This window comes from Gracilinanus agilis, chromosome 2, assembly GCF_016433145.1.
Source record: "Gracilinanus agilis isolate LMUSP501 chromosome 2, AgileGrace, whole genome shotgun sequence".
NCBI classification, from domain to species: Eukaryota; Metazoa; Chordata; class Mammalia; order Didelphimorphia; family Didelphidae; genus Gracilinanus; species Gracilinanus agilis.
In genome coordinates, this window is record NC_058131.1 from 91,386,877 (window position 1) to 91,409,657 (window position 22,781).

At 34.0% G+C, this 22,781-nt stretch overlaps 1 protein-coding gene across 1 annotated transcript in view; it reads right to left on the reverse strand.

The window, feature by feature from the left end:
- The window catches only part of LRPPRC (leucine rich pentatricopeptide repeat containing), a 124,198-nt gene that overhangs the window by 88,174 nt on the left and 13,243 nt on the right, over positions 1-22,781 (reverse strand). The window contains exons 2-11 of the mRNA XM_044663282.1: positions 16,951-17,150; positions 14,317-14,439; positions 9,520-9,641; positions 9,365-9,423; positions 8,229-8,315; positions 7,520-7,646; positions 7,035-7,179; positions 6,580-6,746; positions 6,258-6,363; positions 6,068-6,175 (exon numbers count right to left, since the gene is read on the reverse strand). Of these exons, the coding sequence (XP_044519217.1) occupies positions 6,068-6,175; positions 6,258-6,363; positions 6,580-6,746; positions 7,035-7,179; positions 7,520-7,646; positions 8,229-8,315; positions 9,365-9,423; positions 9,520-9,641; positions 14,317-14,439; positions 16,951-17,150 (1,244 nt within the window). The remainder of the gene's footprint in view (positions 1-6,067; positions 6,176-6,257; positions 6,364-6,579; positions 6,747-7,034; positions 7,180-7,519; positions 7,647-8,228; positions 8,316-9,364; positions 9,424-9,519; positions 9,642-14,316; positions 14,440-16,950; positions 17,151-22,781) is intronic.

Consider the following 22,781-nt stretch of genomic DNA (forward strand, 5'->3'; position numbering starts at 1 on the left):
AAAAGATTTGTACAAAAATATTTATAGCCATGCTTTTTGTGGTGGCAAAAAACTGGAAAGTGAGGGTATGCCCTTCAATTGGGGAATGGCTGAACAAATTGTGGTATATGCTGGTGATGGAATATTATTGTGCTCAAAGGAATAATAAACTGGGAGTTCCATGTGAACTGGAAAGACCTCCAGGAATTGATGCAGAGTGAAAGGAGCAGAGCCAGAAGAACATTGTACACAGAGACTGATACACTGTGATAAAATCAAATGTAATGGACTTCTGTACTAGCAACAATGCAATGACCCAGGACAATTCTGAGGGATTTATGGAAAAGAACGCTACCCACATTCAGAGGAAGAACTACAGGAGAGAAAACACAGAAGAAAAACAACTGTTTGAACCCTTGGGTTGATGTGGACATGATTGGGGATATAGACCCAAAAGGACCACATCAATGTAACTATCAATAATATGTAAATAAGTCTTGACTGACCCCACATGTTAAAACCAGTGGAAATGTGAGTTAGCTATTGGGGGGGAGGGGAGGAGCCTGAGGGGGTGAAGGGTAAAGTAAAAACATGAATTATGTAACCATGGAAAATTTTTCTAAAAATAAAAAAAAAACTAATTTAAAAAATTAAATAAAAAATTAAAATCAAATAATAAAAGAGGTGATATATTCACATACTTAAGAGACATTTTGATTTTTCTGAACAAAATTAATCTTCTAATTTCAAAACTCTTTCTTTTATGAGAATTATTTAATCCTTCTTAATAGTCTGAAACTGTTCATGCATCAGAATTTATTTCTGACATAAAAATGACCTGGCAAATGTTATAGTCAATATACATAAAGGATCATATTTTTGCATTAATAAAAGTGGAGGAAACTACATTTCTCAAGAAATAACAAAGATACAATTTTTAATATTTATCAAACAAATTTCTCCCTTAAAAATCTATGCATTTTTTTCAAGGTGTCATCTACAGAAAAATGACACCTTGATGAATATTTTATATAAATCATAATGTTGTACTTCTCTCTGAGCCCTTAACAATATATAAAGGATTAAATTCTGCATCTCTGCACAACGATGCCTTGAATAAGATTCTTATTCTGTTTCAAAATACAGAAAAATATAAAAAATTATTCATTTTTTTCCTACCACTTTTAAAATCTCAACTGCCAAAATGTCTGCAAGAAATAAAATTACTTTGAAAATTGGGCAAATGTAAAAAAAAAAAAAAAAAAAAAAGGCAAGTTTTCATATTAGGAAACGATTCAGGTTAGTAGAACCACTTACAGAAGTCTACAGAACTAACTCTGTGACTGAAAAACGAGAGAAAATTGACTCCTCACTTTAGGAGATCTAGGTTTATTCTGACTTGGGATAGAAGTCCATGAAAACAAATGTACAACACAATTAAGATTTTTGTTACATATTACTACCTTTATCTGCAGTTTTCTAAAGACTTTACCAAAAAAATCTAGAAACTATCAGTCCGTTACGTACATGCTAATTAGAAAATCAACTTCTAAATAATAAAATTTATGTTCCTAGATATTACTGAATACTTCCAAGTTCAAATCACTACACAAAAAATGAATTAACTCTTTTTTTTTTCACCTCCTTAAACCCTAACCTTCCGTCTTGGAGTCAATACTGTGTATTGGTTCCAAGGCAGAAGAGCAGTAAAGATAGGCAATGGGGATCAAGTGACTTGTGCAGGATCACAGAGCTGGGAAGTGTCTGAGGTCAAATTTGAACCCAGGACCCTCCTGTCTCTAGGCCTGGTTCTCAATCCACTAAGCTACCCAGCTGCCCCCTGAATTAACTCTTGAAAACTGTATCACAAACATTTAACAAGAGAAAACAAGTTTAAAAAGAGTTTGGACAGTGATGGGCAAACTACAGCCTCCTGAACCATTCAATCTGGCTGCGACATTATTCCTAATCTGACAAATACAATGAGTAGGAGACAATACAATGAAACTTCAAAAGAGTTCCCTTAAAAAGACTGACAGAGGAGCATTTCCTTTCCTTTGGCTCCCTCTTTAAAAAGTTTGCTCATCACTGTGTTTGGATATACAAAAACAAAACAAACAAAATAAAACACCCAGCCCTTACTCCAAGGAGTTCATATTTCTATCACCTGTATCTAAAGCTTCTATGGCTAGTTGTTAGTGGCCTACATGGCCAAGGAACACTCTATGGCTAACAGGCTGACGTAACTATAAACTGTCAGCAACAAAAACCATTTGAAAGCATTTAAGTTTTAATTAGTCATAAATTAGATAATACTCTACAATGAACTGTAACTTTCCCACCATTTCTGGAATGAGAAGAAAAAACTGGCCTTTCATAAATTAGGAAAACCTAACACACTTTTCATATTAGACATGTGATATCAACTTCTTTATTAACTATTCATTTTAATATCTTGTCCCACAGCATCCTCTTAGCAGGTTGGGGAAAATGTTCTTTTACTATTAATTATCTCTTTAAAAAGGTTCTTTTAAATGATCTGAAGTAAATGCAGAAAATACCATTAATGAGGTTTAACTGCTACATAAAATACTTTTTTGATTTAAAATAACTTTGAAAAAGGTATGATTTGTTCAATTGAGATTTGTAAGACATGTAAGGAAGTTTGCAAACTTCTGTTAGATAACCCAAATGCTCCTATTTTTATCTCATTCTCACTTTTCTTGATAAGATTAAGATAGAAAGGTCTGGAGACAAGCTGCCATCCTATTATTCTTGCATACTTAATATTCTACAGACAACTGAAAGGGTAGATGAAATAATTGCTTTTTGTTTTCACATGTATGTAAGCTCATCCTTTGTAGACTAACCAAAAAGCATCTTTAATAAAATTCCAGAAGTAGACTGAATAACTAAATGCCCCATTCTGTTTATATAGGACATTCTTTGCTCTCCTCTTCTAGGTCTTTGTTTTGGAAAGCTTTTTTTCCTGTGTAGCAATGAGTATGAGCAATATTAAGAGCAATGTCCTTAAGACTTAAGATCAATATTAAATCCAGGCAATCATCACCAACAATGTGGTCAGATACTGTTATGGTTCCAGGACGGTTTACTGGTTGAGTTATTTAGGTTATTTGTAGGTCTATATTTTTAGTATGAAAATTTGTAAAGCCTATGAAAGACAGGGAGTTTCTGATGTGGAATCCAAGCGACCAGATAATTTCTTGCCAGGTGCTCGATTTTTACAGCCTACTGTAGAGCTATATTAGAATGTCTACTATTTCCTTGCATTCATCTACATTGATTACTAAGTCTGAACGCCTTAAAGATAACCCTTTTGTAATTTATGATGGTTAACAACCTGATCCTGAATTGCAATCATCATCATCATTAAGTGCTGTTGCTCGCTTTTTATAAAGGCCAATCCCCCAGGTTTCAGAGAAATCTGTATCTTCAATTGTGTTATAACAATTCTTTATGTCATTAAGTTCTCACCTTTTGTATTCATTTCACAATTCCATAATGCATCTTGACCCTAAATTAGTTTGGTTGTTTTTAGTTTCTATCCATTCTCAAAAACTTGATAGCTATTTAGAGTTCTCAAACAGTGCAAGAAGCTGGGTTTATTGGGATTTGTGCTAGAGGACAAAACTAAGACCACTAGGACCTGTCTAAAGCTGGAGATTAAAAATCCAGCTTTCTTCAAATTTGCTTAAAATTAGGGTCAGTCAGATATTTGTAGTGGCAACCTTAAGATATTTTGTGTGATTGTTCAAAGTTATTTCTCAACAATATCTGTTTTGCATCATTTTCTACTCAGAAGAATGTATACCTTTCACTCAAACAAAGTTAATTCTCATTTCTGTGTGTGTGTGTTTGGTTTCAGGAAGCTTAATATGGCAAAGAGCAATAATAACTATTCAGCTTATCTTTAAGAACAACCTGTTTACTGTGTTAATTAAGGTGAATTTACTCTTAATATTAAGAAAAATTGTAGTTAAGAGATCCTATCGCTGGCAAATAAATAAATAAATAAACCAAAAAAAAAAAAAAAAGGATATGTACAATTCTAAAGACTAACATAACTGAGAATCATATGAATTATCTGATAAACACATTTCCCAAAGCAAATTGAAATCTTTTAAGTGTTTTTAAAGTGTGATCAAGGTTATTGGGAGGGAAGGAGGTGCACTTAATTTTTTACTCCTCCATATTCTTATATCTAAGGTTTATTGTACAATAAAAAGAGTATGAATTAACCCAATTAGCTTATGGGACAGGAAGAAAGGAATGAATGATAGCTCTGCTACAAGGCAAGATGAGAAACCTCAAATATCCATTCCCTTCAAGCTCTAAGGGTCACACTTTTCTTACCAGGGAATTGAAGGGCTTGAATTAGATGATTTTTATCTATAGTCTCTTCTAATTATGATTCTATGGTTTTGTACCCTGGACTGGGGAGTTGGGGAAATGTGGGTTCAAACTTTGCTTTTGACATTTATAGCTATGAGATCATCACAGGAAAACCACTTAAATGTGAACCTCAAAATGTCCTCAAGAGTTAGTTCTCCACTAAATAGATTTACTGCAAGCAAAGTCAGATCTTTGATTTCAGACTTTATATTTAGTATTATTTATATTTATTTTTATATTTAGTATTGGATACAACTAAAACTTCTTTAAGGAGATACTAGCATGAACTATAAATTTTAAAAAGTGCCCTTTGCCCCAAAATAGGCTTCTGGATATATTTGTGCACTCACCTTCCTAAGGTGAATTTCATAACAAAGCCCTGATTTAAGCTCAGGTATTGTTCAGGGAATCAGACTTCACTAAATAATCACTTAAACATTTCACAAACAGTTACCACATATATTTTGGGATTTCATCATCATAAAAACAAAAAAAATTTTAGAGGTTGTTTTTAAAAGATTAAATCAGTGAGATAATATATGAACCAAAGTTTTCACAGAATGATGCTAACTTTCTGTTTCAGAAACATGAGGTTATAGGTGACCGTGGAGTTTCAGAATCAGAAGATATGTAAAGAGTTAATAAAATTGAATATTGTTTTCACAAAGATTTTTCTAAAAAGGATTTAGAGACTTTTATAGTCAGAAACAATTAGGGAATACTTGTTTCAGCATTTTTTCTAAACCCGAACACAACTGTATATTTAAAATAAAATTGCAATATGAAGAGTCTGTTAAAAGCACTTTTTTTGTGTTTGTGCGTCTTGTTTGTCACCCAATGTCACACTAACAACTCTGCATCTCATTCGAGAGCACATTATACTGTGAGATAAGAGGGAAAAGACCATTTTTTGTTTCCCCAAGGGGAAAGTACTTCTGTTAAAAGCATCTTTTTATGAGACTACTCTTTCTGAATTACCAGTAACGCAAACCAAAGAATTAGACACTGTACTCTAAAATTTAATATTTGTTCCATTCTTATTCATAGCCCATAGACATCCCATGTGTAACAGGGAAAAGTGTGCTAAATGCTCAAATGTACTTAAGGACCCCAAAGACTGCATTTCTGCCCTTCAATCAGCATGCTGTCAGGTCATGATCACTTATCCAGCAGTAGGAGTTTCCTTACCTTTTCTATTACTGTAACTAAAATCAAATTTAGCTTATCAGTTAAAAGGAAAAAAAAAATGTTTCACAAAGAAAACTATTAAGCATCTCAATTGTTTTAGTGAAATCTAAACTTGGGATATAGCTTTACTTTGAAAGCATCTATAAATATTTAATTTTAAATGGACTGTAATAGCAAGAACCAAAAGCCTTCATTTTAAAAGTTAATAATGCACAGTATTTTGTCATTATGTTTTCATTATGAATCTGTATTCAAAAAGTAAAATAAATGAAATTAAAAGCCATATAATGTTCATTTTTTTTAAATGTTTGAGGGAAATATGTATGAGTGAACATTTGCCCATGTCCAAAAGAAATTCTTCTTTTCTGAAGAGATATCACCAAAGACTGTAATTAGGTCTGTACAGATGCTCCAAGAAGTAATCATCTTTAAAACTGAATTCCTGAATTATTATGCAATTAGCAAATAAGGAAATACAATAGCTAACCTTGAATATTTTTGTCCTTTTGATGTCCAGTTAGCAATGGCCAAAAATAGTGTGGTCTTATAGGAGTTTTCTGTTCCTTCATTACCTTCATGAGGTCAGCTGCCAAAGCTGGAAAAAAAACCAGGAATATTATAAAGACTATTTCAGGAGAAAATCTACTCCATTTATTTTCAATTTAAGAATGGAATACCAGTTTTCCTGTCTTTCAGAGCACAATATAATGTGAACTGTAATGGGGAAACATGAAGCTTCTCTTCCTTTAACTTCAGACAAAATTCTTCCAACTTGTTGAAGGGCTAAAAGAAAATAAATACATATCATTAGTTTTCTTTCATTTTTCTGCAACTAGTCCAATATTTTTTTCAACAATAGTATGAAGGAAAAAGTCTACATTTGCAATTATCACACTCTTATCACAAATACCTAAGAACTCAACAATTTTCTTCTTTTTTCCCCCTCTGTAATTCAATTCTTAAATGGCAAGTTTTATGAAGTAAAGAATAACTGAATACCGTATTCATAGTGACGCAATGTTGTAAAAAAAAATTGCCAAAGTTGTTTAGGTTTGAAGTATTTTCATGTGTATTCTCCAAGAGTGATTTTGGACATGACATTAAAACTTGCATTGCTACATCTTCCAATCTTTCTGTCACTAAACTTAGACAGAGGTTCATCACATCTAGAAAATAAACAAAGATAATACATTTGCTATAAATTAAATAACATTATACTCCAGTTATTACTCAAGTTATCCCTTACTTTAAGTCATATTCTCACATTTAAGAGCAATTTGTAGCCCGGGAAAATGGATTATCACCCAGAAAACATTACAATGCAAAGATATGGATTATCCTAAGTCATTAACTACAGTTTAAATTTAGATACTTTTAGAAAAAATGTCTTCCCAATAACATTAAAAGATATAATTCAGATTTTTATCAACTATAAATATCTTTTAAAAATTAACCTGGAATATATCTTCTTTCATATTTCATGCGTTCCAAAATTTCTGAGACATACTGAGGATATCCAGCCTTGCTGAAGCTAAAGATAATTTGCATTAAATCTCTGTCCATGAGGTAGTTATCAGTCTTCTCCATCTTTTCCAAAGTCTGTAGATAATTTCAAAGTAATACATTAAGGCATCCATTCATATTTAAATGTAAAAGATTTTTTTCAAAACTAAAATAATTACTATTTCTAATGATAAGAATTGTTCCATTAAAAAGAATATATTTCAATTTAGGAACTTAGCCATTGGCTATTAAAATAACATTAAACTACTAAATAATACACAATTCTCCCTAAATAATACAGATCATGCTCCAGATGGCAAAGTGGGAGTAAATTCCACTTCTATTTTCTTGCCTTGTTAGATAATCAATTTAATGTTAGATGCTTAAAAAACAAGAACAACTCTTCAAAATGTAATTTATAATGAATGAATCATACCTTTCTAACACTGTCAATGTCGCCTTTCTCAGCATATGCATTCAGTAATGTTAAATAAGTATCTGGACCAGGTTCAATTCCTGCTTCTCTCATCACTGAAAGAATATTCTCTGCATTTTGCATATCCCTGTAAATTATTTGAAAGATTTTTAAAAGATTTTCTTATTTAAACAAGTCTGCTTCCATTGATCCAAAATTGGTTTATTGTCTAAGCAGTAAAATACGAGATTCAAAATAGCTTTTATGGATTAAAACAGTGTTCTAAAGTTTAAATGTAGGTAATCTCAGTCCTAGGTTTTTGATATATCAAAATATAAAACCCTATTATTTTACAATGAACTTTTACAAATGATCCAATAATTAAAGGGATATCCAGTAAGACTGATTTAACCTGATAAATTAATCTTATGACCAAAATTAACCACCTCTAAGAATAAGATCACCACTTAAATTATGTTTCAACATTTTTCAGTTATAAGGCTATTATTTTATCTCACATGGATAAATTGGGTGAATCTTAATATTTGAAATAGAAATTAATTCTAGATTAATGATAAGATTAAGCCTAATTTAGTGGAAATAGGGAAAATGTTAGAGAAATAATGTATTTATTATTTCTTGTATGATAATTCAGATTTCCAACACATAAAGAGTCATGATTTGGGATTTTTATGTCCTTAAACAATTAAAATTGCTTATTTTGTATTACCCGGCTCTTGCATGCCCTGTCACAAGTGTACTGAATACTATTTCTGTGACTGGAAGATCTTTTGTCTTCATAAATCCAAGAATCTTGCTGAAAAATAAAAGAAAAGATGTTAATCAGAAAAACTAAAATATAATAATGGTAGCCTTAGGATCAGTTCTTAAGAAATTCTTTAACTTCTTAAATGGTAATAAGAGAAATATTTTCAGTGGTTATCTGTTTTATCAGTCAAGTTCACTAGTCAACAGCATAGGACCAATTTAGCAAAAATTGAAGCTAAGAAAAGAGCATTAGCAAAGAACTAACTCAGGAAGAAGTCTGTAAGAGTTCTATCTAACTCAACTCACAACATCCTACAGCTGAAGAAACTGATAAAACTAGAATCTAAGTGACCAGTCCTAGGCCCAACCAGTTATCTTAGAGGCAGGATTTGAACCCAGGACCTCAGATTCCAGAGCCACATTTGTTTTATAGATGAACTGTTGATAATCAGACTTCTCTCACATTGATGTAAAGAACAGGCAAGTCAGGAAGCAAATATACAATGTAACAATGAAAATGGAAAGCACAACAACCACCACTCAGCAGTATAATCATTGTAGAAAATGGGCAAAGTTGAGAAAACACACCTCTCTCTGCACTGGAAAAGTAAAGGCCTTGGGATGGAGAACCCTGAATTTAGAATTATCAGGGAGTTTTGTGTTGATAGCTTTTGCTGCATTATTTCTTCATTTACTAACAAAGGATGGCTCTCTGGATAACAAGAGAGACATGTTTGGAAAGAAAAGTAATATCAAAGCAGGACATATTTTTTTAAAAATACAGCTGGCACTTAAAAAGGATAGTCCATAAACAAATGGGATTTCCCAAGTAACTAAGTACTCTTCTTAAACAACAACCAACCAACTCATACACAGATGAGTAATATGGAACATTAGCCTCAAAATCAAATATATAACTGATTTTCCTTTGGTGTAAAGGATTTTATTATATATGTTATGTTACCAAGAACCTTAAGTAAATTATTCATGGACTTGCTTTCCAATTCAAACCAGATGATTTTAATAGTTATGCAATTTCCCCATTTTAAGGGAAATGTTAAGAAAATTTCTACACACAAATGATATGTGAAGTCGTACCTGGCACCTTCAATATCTCCTTCATTACAATAAGCAGCAATCAGCCTTTGGTATGTAACCTGTCAAGAAAATGGAAAAACTAATTTTTTTTCAATTTGGAGGAAAAATTGGGAAGAGGTCTCATGATGTCCTTCCCCACAAAAGAGACGACTTACTCGATTGGGCTGAATATTTGCTTCTTCCATTTTTGCCAAAAAATCAGTTGGTGAGAATTTATGTTGATTCTGAAGATATACTTTAAGTAAAGCATTGTAGTGGCTTATATCATATGTCACACCTGGAAATAAAATGTTAAGCCATTATTTTTTTAAAAAGGTTAAATTACCTACATCATATCATCCTCACAAATTGGAATAACACAAAAACCTCCATTTCACAAAAATATCAAACACAGCACAGACAGGCAGTAATATCACCTGTGAAACTAAATTTAGAATTATCAACTCACCATGTTAAGGAGACCTGAACCTACCTACACAAAGGATTTGCTAGAATTAAGTGCTACCTAAGCATTTTAAATAATAAGTGGTCTCTTTATATTTCTTTAATATAATATATATATAATATAATATATATAATAATAAGTGGTCTCTTTATATTTCTTCTATATGTTTAAAAAAATTTTTTTAACCCTTTCTATCCTAACAACTCTACAGAAAAGTGGAAGGGCTAGACAAACATGATTAAGTGATTTTCCCAAGGTCTCACAGATAGGAAGTGTCTCAGGCAAGATTTGGACCTAGGTCCTCCAAGCCTGGTGTTCTATCCACTATGCTACACAGGTGCCCCTCTTGTATGTTCTTAAGTATATTCTTGTAGTCTCCTCAATAAGAATGCAAGTCCCCCTTAAGTAGGGACTGTTACACTTACTGTTAGCATTCCTATCACTGGTATAGTGCCTGGCACATAGCAGGTGCTTAAATGATAACTGTTGGCTGATACAGTGATTAGCCTTCGCAAATGCTCAGTTATTACAGTAGTAGACTTCTTATAGTTCTTCCTCTCAGAAAATACTGCTAACATTACCACTCTGAGCATGTGCAAGAATAATTGGGAGGGAGCCAGAATTTGACTCACAGAACATCCACATGAAAAAACGCTTATTAGTTCAGTCATAGCTACAATTTGTAAGGCTTGTCTGTGTTGCGATACTTTCCTTTCACAAACTCACATGATCTCAGTCAAAAAAAAAAAGAATTTTTATTAACAGAACCATAGGATCTGAGGTCCCCAATCCTACCCATGCCTGAACAAGCCCTAAAGCTAACCAATCAAGTTATCCAGCTCTCCCTTGAACACTCTGTTTGAAGGGAGCTGCCAGCCTCCTAAGATAGGCCATTGTGTAAACAGCCTTACATAAAACTTAAATTGACCTCTTTGCAACTTTTATTGACTGCTTCCGAATAGAAAAGTCCAAATAAAAAAAGCAATCTTTTTTATGAATACAATAGAATATTATTGGGCTGTAAGAAATAACAAAAATGAAAGATTCAAGGAAAACCTGGGATAGCTGATATGAAATGATACAGAATGAAGTAAATACAACTAGAACAGTATATTATATGTATGTGTGACATATAACTATAATAATGTAAAGGAAAACAATTTTGAAAGACTTGAGAACTATGATTACAACAATACCCAATTATGACTTCAAATAGCTGATGATGACCTGGACAGAAGAGGTGACAAACTGGAGGTTCAGAATGGGAACTCTTTTCTTAGAAATAGCTAATTTGACAATTTGTTGATCTTCATTATTCTAGTGACAAGAAAGGGTATTTAACTGATGGGTGGTAGGGAAGCTGATGAGTAGTAATATAAATATAAAAAACAGGAATGCAAAAAAATTAAATAAAAAAAGTATCTGAAGTATTTTTTTGAAAAATATACAGATGACAGAATACAGAACATAGATAAGCAAAAGTTTTATTACTAGTATTATATGAAATTTTAACATATCCTTTTTTAAAAAAAATGTAAACCCTTATATTCCATCTTAGAATCAATACTGTGTATCAGTTCTAAGGCAGAAGAGTGGTAAGGGAATGTAAGTAAGGCAATGGGGGTCAAGTGACTTGCTCAAGGTCACACAGCTAGGAAGTATCTGAGGCCAAATTTGAACCCAGGATCTCCCATCTCTGGGCCTGGCTCTCAATCCATTGAGTTAGCCAGCTGCCCCTTAACATATATTTTTAAATATTATCTATGAAGGTCAATTTTTCATATGCAATTTTTTTCTGCTTATCCTATTTGAAATGTTTATTAAATTAATACCCTGGATCTTCATCTAGGTCACATCCTCTAACCACAGGTGTTCCTCAGGACTCTAATGTATGCCTTCTTTTCTTCTCCCTCTATTGTACTTCATTTGGTGAATCAATAACCATGGATTCCATTACCATCTTTAGCTAATGATTCTCAGATCTCCCTATCCTGCCCCAACTTCTTGGTTAACCTCAAGTCTCCCATCTTCTTAGCTTGCCCTTTGACCCAGCCATACCACTGCTGGGTTTATACTCCCAAAGAGATCATAAGGAAAAACACTTGTACAAAAATATTTATAGCTGCACTCTCTATGGTGGCAAAAAACTGGAAAACGAGGGGATGCCCTTCAATTGGGGAATGGCTGAACAAGTTGTGGTATCTGATGGTGATGGAATACTATTGTGCTCAAAGGAATAATGAACTGGAGGAATTCCAGGTGAACTGGAATGACCTCCAGGAACTGATGCAGAGTGGAAAGAGCAGAACAAGGAGAACATTATACACAGAGATGGATACACTGTGTAAAATGGAATGTAATGGACTTCTCTACTAGTAACAATGCAATGATCCAGGACAACTATGAGGGACCTATGAGAAAGAACACTATTCACATTCAGAGGAAGAACTAGGAAGAACTGTGGGAGTAGACACATGGAAGAAAAACAACCGCCGTATCACAAGGGAGGATGGGGATATAAATTAGGGATACTGACTCAAAACAAGCACCCTAACGCAAATATCAACAATATAGAAATAGGTCTTGATCAATGACACACGTAAAACCCAGTGGAATTGTGCGTCAAAACTACGGGAGGAAGGGAGGGATAGAACATGAATCCTATAACCATGAGAAAATGCTCTAAATTAATTAATTAAATAAAAAATTTTAATTAAAAAAAGAGTTAAAGGATATAACTGGCTCTCACCATATCTTTATATCCTTGTGCCTCTTCTCTCTTCTTCTCCTGTCTCCATATCTTCATCTCCCTATCCCTCTCTCCTGAATTATTGGAATCCCAAAATGTCATAAGGCTTGAGCTTTGGTCCAATATATATTAAGATGAAATTTTACAAGGGTAAATTTAAATCAAATGTTGGGCTTCAATTTGATTCAATTAAATTAGGCTTCAATTCAATTTAAAAAAACAACCAACTTTGAAGGGACAGCTAGGTGGCTCAGTGGATTGAAAGACAACCCTAGAGATAGGAGGTCCCAAGTCCAAATCTAGCCTCAGACACTTCCTACCTGTGTGACCCTAGGTAAGTTACTTAATCCACTGCCTAGCCCTTACCACTCCTCTAGTAGTACCTTACAGAAGGTAAGGGTTTAAAAAAAAAAAAACAACTCTACAAGTATAATATGGAACAATTGTTCTGAGGCAGGTCAGCTGATAAAAACCTAAAAGTTCTAGTTGATAGCAAGCAAGATCTAATTATGGCAAAAATGAGACAAGGCAATCAAAGAAGTGGATGCCCTCTGGAGCTGTATTCATAGAGGTAGGCAAAGGGTTCAGGAGTGGGGAGCTGATATGCCCTATCCTGTTCAGACTACATCTTATAAGTGTGTTTTGTTTTTGGAGAAAATTCAAAGGAAGGACACCTAGAAGGTGAAGAGGCTCAAGAACATTTCATGTGAGAACTGTGGAAGGAAATGGTGATGCTTCCTGTGAAGACTGAGGAAACATGATACCTCCGTTCAAATAGTTGAAGTGTTTCTATGGGGAAGAAGGAAAAAGTCACAACAAACATAGTCTAAGCATTCTAAGAATAGGCTACCTTATGAGATAGTAGGTTCCCCCAACTGGAAATGTTCAAGCAAAGAAAGGTCAGATGGCCATTTGTAGGTTACAATGTAGAAAAATTTCTTATTCAGGAATGAATTAGAATAGAAGACCTCTGAAGTCCTTTTCCATATGAGAATCTGTGATTTATACTATGAATTTCTAATACATAAAACTATTACCATTTATAAAGTACTAGTAGATATTGTTCTGAAAAATGATACCAATTCATTTAAACATGATGCAGAGTACCTATTAGTTTTTTGTCATTGTGAATTTTCTCAATCAATGGATATTAATAGTACAACTACTATCTTGTGGGAAAACTGAAATTCTTTTCAAATTAGAAAATTCTTCTCTTCAAAAAAGGTTGAGACCCTCTACACTAGAGACCTCAAAAGACCCAAATATTAATTACATTAGAATTACAAAGATGCTGAAAAGACGCCACTGAAACCCCTTTCAATATGTCTAAGTTTATATTGAAGAAGGCAGTTCTCCTTATTGAGTTATACAGTATTAGTCCTAATTCCATTCTGAAGACATCTCCCCAAACTGAAACATTTTCATATTTATCCAGATTATTCTAAGGTCTAATGTTTCCAGAAGGTTTTATTTGAAGACCTAAAAGTTTATTTCATATTTAGAACTGAGGAATATATTTAATACAAAAGTGATTCCAAAATCTAATTCTTTCCATTTTATTATGAATGCCCCTAGATGTCACTATAACTCTCTAAATGAAAAATAAGATTTAAATAACTGTGAATTGAATATCTGCCATAAAATCTAAGTATGTCACATTTAATGAGCCTTCCCATTTAAGCAAAAGAGACAGAAAATAAAATACATTACAATAGCCATAAGATTCTAAGAATGGATTATGTATTAAAATAATCATACCCAACTGTTGTAGTTTGTTCCATATGCTATGGACAAATTCTGTTCGTTCTGAACGTCTTAGTTCAGGTAATAAAGAACCACAGCTACGCAGCAAAAGCAAAGCCAGGTTACTACTTGGATTTCCTATAATAAATGTTACATTTAACAAAATAAATGGTTAGAAAAAAACAGAAAAAAATGTTAAGTTACTTACTATTTCAGTTTAAAAAAAAATAACAATAGCATAAAAATTAGCCACCAGTTTAAAAAATCCCCCCCACATCTTTTGTTCTATCAAATTTGTCACTACTGAATGTTATAATGTCAAAAAAGTAAAAATATGCCAAAGTCCTTTATTAAAATCATAGATTATAGGGGGCAGCTGGGTAGCTCAGTGGATTGAGAGCCAGGCCTAGAGACAGGAGGTCCTAGGTTCAAACCCGGCCTCAGCCACTTCCCAGCTGTGTGACCCTGGGCAAGTCACTTGACCCCCATTGCCTAGCCCTTACCACTCTTCTGCCTTAGAACTAATACATAGTATTGATTCTAAGATGGAAGGGGGAAGGGTTTTTAAAAAAAAAGATAAAATCATAGATTATATTTTTAACTTTTAAACTATTTCATTTAAAAAAAAATTCCCTTTTTCCATTTGAGTCCAGGATCTTGAAACTGTACCTCCAATAAAGATACTGGGAATTACATCTTCAGTTCCTCTGACTTTCCTTAAGAAGAGCAATGACAGGCACAGCTAAGTGTCACAGTGGATAACATGCTATTCTTTGGAGTCAGGAAGATCTGAGTTCAAATCATGTAAAGGGAACCCCCCTCCTTCTAGGGTTGTGAACTTTCTACTCGTCTGAGCAAGTCCTATGTACATAACCCTATGTTTCAGGTCATGCTCTTAGGACTTGCTCTGATGAGTAGAAAGTTCATGAACCTAAGAGGAAGGGGTTCCTTTTACACAAAACCCAGCCTCAGACACTTCCTAGCTGGATGACCCCAGTAAAGTCACTTAACCCCTATTACCTAGCCCTTACCGCTCTTCTGCCTTGGAACTAATACACTGTTCTGATTCTAAGATAGAAGGTAAGGGTTTTTTAAAAACCAACAACAAAAAATTCATAAAGCATTACATTAATGCTAGTTATTTTGTATTTCAATGACTTTCTCTTAAAAGTTTTTTTGCTTTTTTTTTTTAACCCTTACCTTCCATCTTAGAATCAATACTGTGTATTGGTTTCAAGACAAAAGTGTGGTGAGGGCTAGGCAATGGGGGTCAAGTGACTTGCCCAGGGTCACCCAGCTAAGAAGTATCTGAGGCCAAATTTGGACCCAGGACCTCCCGTTTTTGGCCATACTTAACTTTCTAATAAAGATAAAATTCACCTTTAGGTAGGTTTATTTTAAAAAAGAGATAGCAAGAATTTTCTTAACAGAATCCAGCATTAATAACTTCTTCTTCGGAATTCTTTGTAAAAGAAGTCCAACACTATGAGTAAGTGTTCTTATCTTATGAAGTAATGTTATTTCACAAATGCAAATTCTAAGCCACAAAGATACTACAGGGCCATATATATTATTCTGCACAATAATTATTTGTAATGTGACCTTCTTCCTTACATCTTACATAAATAAGACTTTCCATAAATGTCCTACATACTCAATACTCACCCTCTTGCTTTCTTCTAGTTCTACTCCCACCATCTTGGTCTACTTTGCAGCAGCACCATTCATGTCTTACCCCTTAACCTTAGAGGTTTCTCCTGGGTTCTCTTCTCTTTCTACACCCTCTCTTACATTCATAGTAAATTCATCAGACATACTGATCCAATGGCTCTAATTTAGTCTCTCTCCTGCTCACCAATACACATAACAAGACAGGACATCTCCAACAAGAGGAGGCATTTAATAAATGCTTGTTGGATGGAGCAAAGAGTGAAAATTCTCCACTTAGAATAATTTTATTTTTTCTTAAGATAATAAAACACATTATTAAATGATAAAGCTTGGCCCTGAGAAAAGGTGAGAAATAGATTTTCTTCCCTTTTTTTGCAAAAGTATTATATATACTGTCAAGAGTTGGTTTATATACTGACTATTTTTGCTGAACTGTTTCCCCCAACTCTTTTTAAATTCTTTATTATAAGGGATTTTCTAGATGAGGAAAGAATATATTCAGAAATGTAGATGTATAAAACCAAAAGATATCAATAATAAATTTGAAAAAAATTTTTAAACCCACATGAAATTTACTAAAATTTTCATTAAAAATTTTCACAATAGAGGGCAGCTGGGTAACTCAGTGGACTGAGAGCCAGGCCTTGAGACAAGAGGTCCTAGGTTCAAATCTGGCCTCAGACACTTCCCAGCTGTGTGACCCTGGGCAAGTCACTTAACCCCTACTGCCTAGCCCTTACCCCTCTTCTGCCTTGGAGCCAATACAGAATACTGACTCCAAGACAGAAGGTAAGGGTTAAAAAAAAAAGAAAAATTTTCACAATATAAATGAAGGCTGGGCAGCTAGGGTGGCTCAGTGGATAGAGAGCCTAGCCAGAAGGTGATCAATTGTGCCAAGTTATTTGCATTACAATAAAACTTTCCCCAAAAGAACTATCTATGGCAAAAGTCATCTTAAGGAACAAAGTCTCTCATTACCTGATCTACATATGTCATGAAAAATGTTCTGTAGAAGGGTTTTAGTGATACGGCCAGTTCTTCGGACAGAATTATCTAGCTTTGTCAAAGCCCAATCAAACTGGTTTAGCTGTTTTTTGTAAATGGAAATGGATTCTTCTTGAAGATCACTCTTTTTCTGAGCCACAGTTGAATATAACCTGGTTTCACTGATCAGTGGTCTGTTAAATATAAAAACAATAATTAGCAAACATTCAAAATCAAATATTAGCCACCCGCTTCATCTTTTTCAGCAGAAAAAAAAAAAATATATATATATACACATATATATACAAGAAAGTTTTATATTAGCGTTTAACCACAAAATTTACCTAGATATACAAAGCATTCAAAAATATAACTATAAATTGGTCTAAAAGATATTTAACTTCTAACTTTAAAAAAATGCCAAAGTGTGAAAGTATACCCAGAAGTGCTTATTAATATTTATTGGACAATTGCTGAATGATCCTGAAAAAAAATACATACACTCAAATTTCTAATTCCTCAGTGAGCCAAAGGCAGGAACTTGTTCTGGATACCCAAGTCTTAGCTCATTAACAATAGCTGAGATATGGCAAATACCTTTTAGTCCTCTAAAAGGAACCTGAGATACAGTTTTTCTGCCTTTCTGCTTCTTCTGAGAAAACAAATATCTATTTTAGCCCTTGATAAGCAAGTACAACTTTTCCTCAACACAGATTAACAAATCTTTTCATAAATAATTACTATGCATTGTGTTTTAGGGTTGTTCAAGTTTTTAAAAAATGCCAACAGTATAATTTTTTCTCATTCCTTTTTGTATACTAAAAACAACAGAACAATTCCAACTAGCTAAGGGCACCAAAAAAAGAGCATTAAAGAGTATATGCAATAAACTTTGCGAAAACCAAAATGCAAAAAGATTATTTAAAACAATGAGATTTTCTTAATATATTATAAAATATTCATATTCTTTTTTTAAACCCTTATCTTCCATCTTAAAATCAATACTGTGTATTGGTTTCAAAGCAGAAGAGCATTAAGGAATAGGCATCTGGGGTTAAGTGACTTGCACAGGGTCACATAGCTAAAAAGTATCTGAGACCACACTTGAAATGAGGACATCTCATACCCAGGCCTGGCTCTCAATCCACTGAGTCACCAAGCAGGCCCCTAAAATATATATAATCTTAACAGTGTAGAATGTAGTGCTATGTGAAAACAAACAAAAGTATTATGATTATACACAGAATGTGATTTACAAAAACACACTATGTTATTGTTAAGAACTGCTGGGATCTTTTTATCCTCCCTGTTCTTCTCCTGGGTGATAAGACAGAAAAAAGAGAGTAGATCCTTCTCCCTGCTTCAAAAGGAATGTAGGGATAGGATTCTGGCTTTTGAAATCATGAATTGGAAGGAATTTTATTTTTAAATAGTTTTATTATGCCTTTTATTCACACACCATAACATTCTCCCTTCAACTTCTGTTCCCTAATGCCTAAGATAGGGAGGGGGCTGGAAGCAGCACAGCACAGAGTACTGGCTCTGGAGTTGGGAGTAAGAGATTTGGGTTCACCCTTGATCAAGTCATTCACTATTCCTGGGACCCAGTATCTTCATCCCTAGAAGGCTGGACTAGACAGAGTCTGTGAGGTTTCTTCCAGCTCTAAACATATAATCTAATTATGATCTTTAAATTCAACCTTTCCTCATCTTATAGTGGAAAAAAATGGGGCCCCAAAGTGGGGAAAAGTCACATAAATGGCAAACCAAGAACTCAAATCCAGGTCTCCTTGGCCCAAAGTTAGGATGTGTGCTCTAAATGAAAGATGTTTGCTAGAAACAAATTAAAATGTAACTGGGTAATATATAACAGACACAAATGCAACATAATATAGGTTATGTTACTAACTGGTTTTCTAAATCACTATGTGGCCCCAAGGAATTGGTAGGTAGTGAATAGTGACCCTACTTATCCCCCACTGCATATTTATTTCACTTTATTTATAAATTATTGATTTAGAAGGTCTTAATGGCTGCTCAAAACAAAGAAACTGTTTACCTCCCTTCTTATCCTACAACCGGACCACAAATTCCACTCATCTTTGTTTTCTCCATATCTAATCAGTTGGCAAGTGATGGCAATTCATATTTTGCAGTATTTCCCACAGCTGTACCCTCCTTTTTATTCCTACTGCCAGTACTAACTTAGACGGTAATCACCTCTCCCCTGAGCTATTAAAACAGTCAACTGATAGCATCCCTACTACCAGTGACTTGCTCCACTCAGCTCCATAAAATGCTTCTATAGAATCAGTTTCTTAATGCATAACTTGGATCCTATCTTTCTCTTGGTCAAAAAACTTCAATTCCTGCCTATATCATAAAGTCTTGGCAATCTTTACCTTCCACAATCTGGCTTAAATTTATCCTCTCAAGCCTAATCTCATTTATTTACCTAAACAGATTCTATTAATAAACCAAACTCATAATCATCCATGAAGTTTTTTAGTACCTTCCTATTTCAATTTACTCACACCATACATAACCTGTTCCTGGAGTCTTTCAGAAATATTATTCAACCTTTTAAGGGGCAGTTCCAACACCACCTCTTCTACGAAGCTTTCCTTGACTTCCCAACTGTCCACCTTAGCCATAAGTAATATCCAAATGGTTTGAACCCCTCCAAGCATTTCATTTGTACCTCTCTTACACATGTAGCATATTCCATTTGACATTAGAGTCACTGAAAACTTGTCTACTACTAAATAACAAATTTGAGCAGAATAGAAGTAGAGTTTTAGTCATCTTTTGCCCCCAGCACAACCCAATAAAAAGCTATATGGTTAGTAGATGAAGCAGAGATCTGGTTTTAAATATTGCCTTAGATGTGTGCAAACCATTCAACCTCACATATCTCCAGTTTTCTCAGTGGCAAAATGAGGATGATAGTGTTTGTATTATCTACCTTATTGACTAGACTACTGTGAGGAAAATGCTTTTCAAGTGCTATATCTTTGTGAACTGTTTGTACACAGCACATACATAATCTCATTTGAATTAAAAACTCTAAGCTTATAATTTGCATGAAGTTATTAACAGAATTTGCAAAGATGATACATCTTAAAATATGCTTTTAAAACATTGGTACTTCCCAGCTGTGTGACCCTGGGCAAGTCACTTGACCCCCATTGCCTACCCTTACCAATCTTCCACCTATAAGTCAATACACAGAAATTAAGGGTTTAAAATTAAAAAAAAACAAAAACATTGGTACGCTCACCACTCCTGATAGCGGGTTAAATTCAACTATTATTAGGTAACTGCTATGTACAAGGCACTGTGCTAGGAGGCAAGAACCCAAAGACAAAAAAACAAAAGACTTCTTGTTTTTAAGGAGCTGACATTCTACTTATATCTACACTTTCAAAAGCTTTCCTTTAAAAATAAAGACCCTGGGGCCACTGAGGTGACTCAGTAGTTGGAGTGCCAGGCATAGAGATGGAAGGACCTAGGTTCAAATCTGGTATCAGATACTTCCTAGCTGTGTAACCCTGGGCAAGTCACTTAACTTAATTGCCTAGCCCTTACTGCTCTTCTATCTTGGAACCAATATATGTATTGATTCTAAGAAGGTATCGATTAAAAAGAGAGAGCAAGACAAGAATGCATTGGTGCTGAAGCTGTAAACTGGTCCAACTATTCTAGAGAACAATTTATAACTATGCCCAAAGGGCTATAAGACTGTACATAACCTTTGTCTCAGAAATACTACTACTAGGTCTATATCCCAAAGAGATCAAAGAAAAGGGAAATGGATCTACCTGTACAAACATATTTATAGCAGCTTTTTTTGTGGTGACAAAGAACTGGAACTAGAGGGAAATGGCTGAACAAGTTGTGGTATGTGATTGTGATGGAAATCTATTGAGTTATAAGAAATGCTAAGCAGGATGGTTTCAGAAAAACCTGACTTGCATAAATACAAAGTGAAGTGATCAGAACCACTGAACACAGTAACAGCAACAATATTATGATGCTCATCTGTGAAAGACTTAGCTACTCTCAAGATAATTCCAAAGGACTCAAGATTTTAATAATGCTATATACCTCCAGTTCATGAACTCTGAGGGTAGATAAAGCATACTTTTTTCACTTTATTTTTCTTGATTGTGTGGATTTATGTCTTCTTTTGCAACATGGCTATAATGGAAATGTTTTTAATTCTTTCGAATGTATAACTGATATATGGCTTGCCTTCTCAAGATGGAGGAAGGAGAATTTGAAACTCAGAATTTGTAAAAATGAATGTAAAAAATCTTAAGGTAATTTAGTAATATTTAATGAAATATATATTTTTTTAATTTTTAAAAGAGATTTACAGTGGATAGCGCAGGCCTGGAGTCAGGAGGTCCTGGATTCAAATCTGACCTCAGATACTTTCCTAACTATGTAGAACTGGGCAAGTCATTTAATCCTCAGTTGTCTTGCCCTTATCTTTCTTCTACCAATATTTAGTATCTATTCTAAGGCAAAAAGTAAGAGTTTAAAAGTAAAAAAGCTTTACTTCTATAGGCATGTGGCAAACTGATGTTCTTAGATACTCAAAAAGGTATAAGGTCAAAGGTGCAATGTTATCATTAAATACTACCCCCCCCCTTCCCCACCACTAGATGTAATAAAGTAGAGAATTTGTGCAATGGGAAAAACAAGATGCACAAATTTATCCACTTGATTTTGAAAATGCAAATTAATATTATTCCAAATGTAACTTTTTAGAAAAAGCAAAACAAAACAACCTGTGTGATGGTAATTGCTAAACTCAAGTAATCAGCGCAAAGTTTGAAACCCAATTCTGATAACTACTAGTATCAATGGGCAACTTTTCACCTCTCTGAGGCAGTTTTTTCAAAAATATAATGGAGAGAATCATATCTTTAGCGAGGGTAAAATGGCATGGGGATCAAATGAAATAATCTTTGTAAAGCGCACTGACAACCTTAAAGTATTATATAAGTATCAGTTACTATTTAAAAAGAAAATTTTTGACTGTGGCATAAATAAGAGCCTAAGAGAGATATAGTTATCACCAAATTGAGTCAAAAAAACAGTCTCCATATGAAAGTCTTATTAACTACAGGTTTTCAAGGAAGACTTAGCTCTATAAGCCTTCATTCACTGTTAAATAGTCATCGTAAGCTGCAGTTCAACAGACTTTCTCTTAGAGCACCACAAGTAGATAAGTCTCTCAAGAACTAGCTAAGTGATGATGATAAAAGAATCATACAGGAACCTTGACTTATTCATTATGATACCCAGAGAAGCACCAAGGGCCAAAGGGAGAGAGGACAAAAAATTATGGCCATGAGACTTACAAAGGTCAAAAAAGAGAAAGATGCAAAAACTGCTTAGACATTTTGATGATAAAATACTTGTTAATAACTATAAAGGGGGGGGGGAGGTAGTTCCATAAAATTTAGATGTCAAAAAGGCTAATTCCATTAAACTATAAATAGGCAAACCTAGATAGGTTTCAACCAAGCTTACATCTCCTTATTTTATTCTCCTCAAATACAATAATGAAAATAATACACACCACTCCCTGACGTCACAGGGATATTGAAAACTACAAAGATATTTTAAAAGACTAGCTAGTGGTTCCCAAACTTTTTTGGCCTACTGCCCCCTTTCCAGAAAAAATATTACTTAGCCCCCTGGAAATTAAAATTTTTTTTTATTTTAATAGCAATTAATAGGAAACATAAATGCACCTGTGGCCATCACTGCTCCCCTGGATCGCTGCAGCACCCACCACGGGGCGGTAGTGC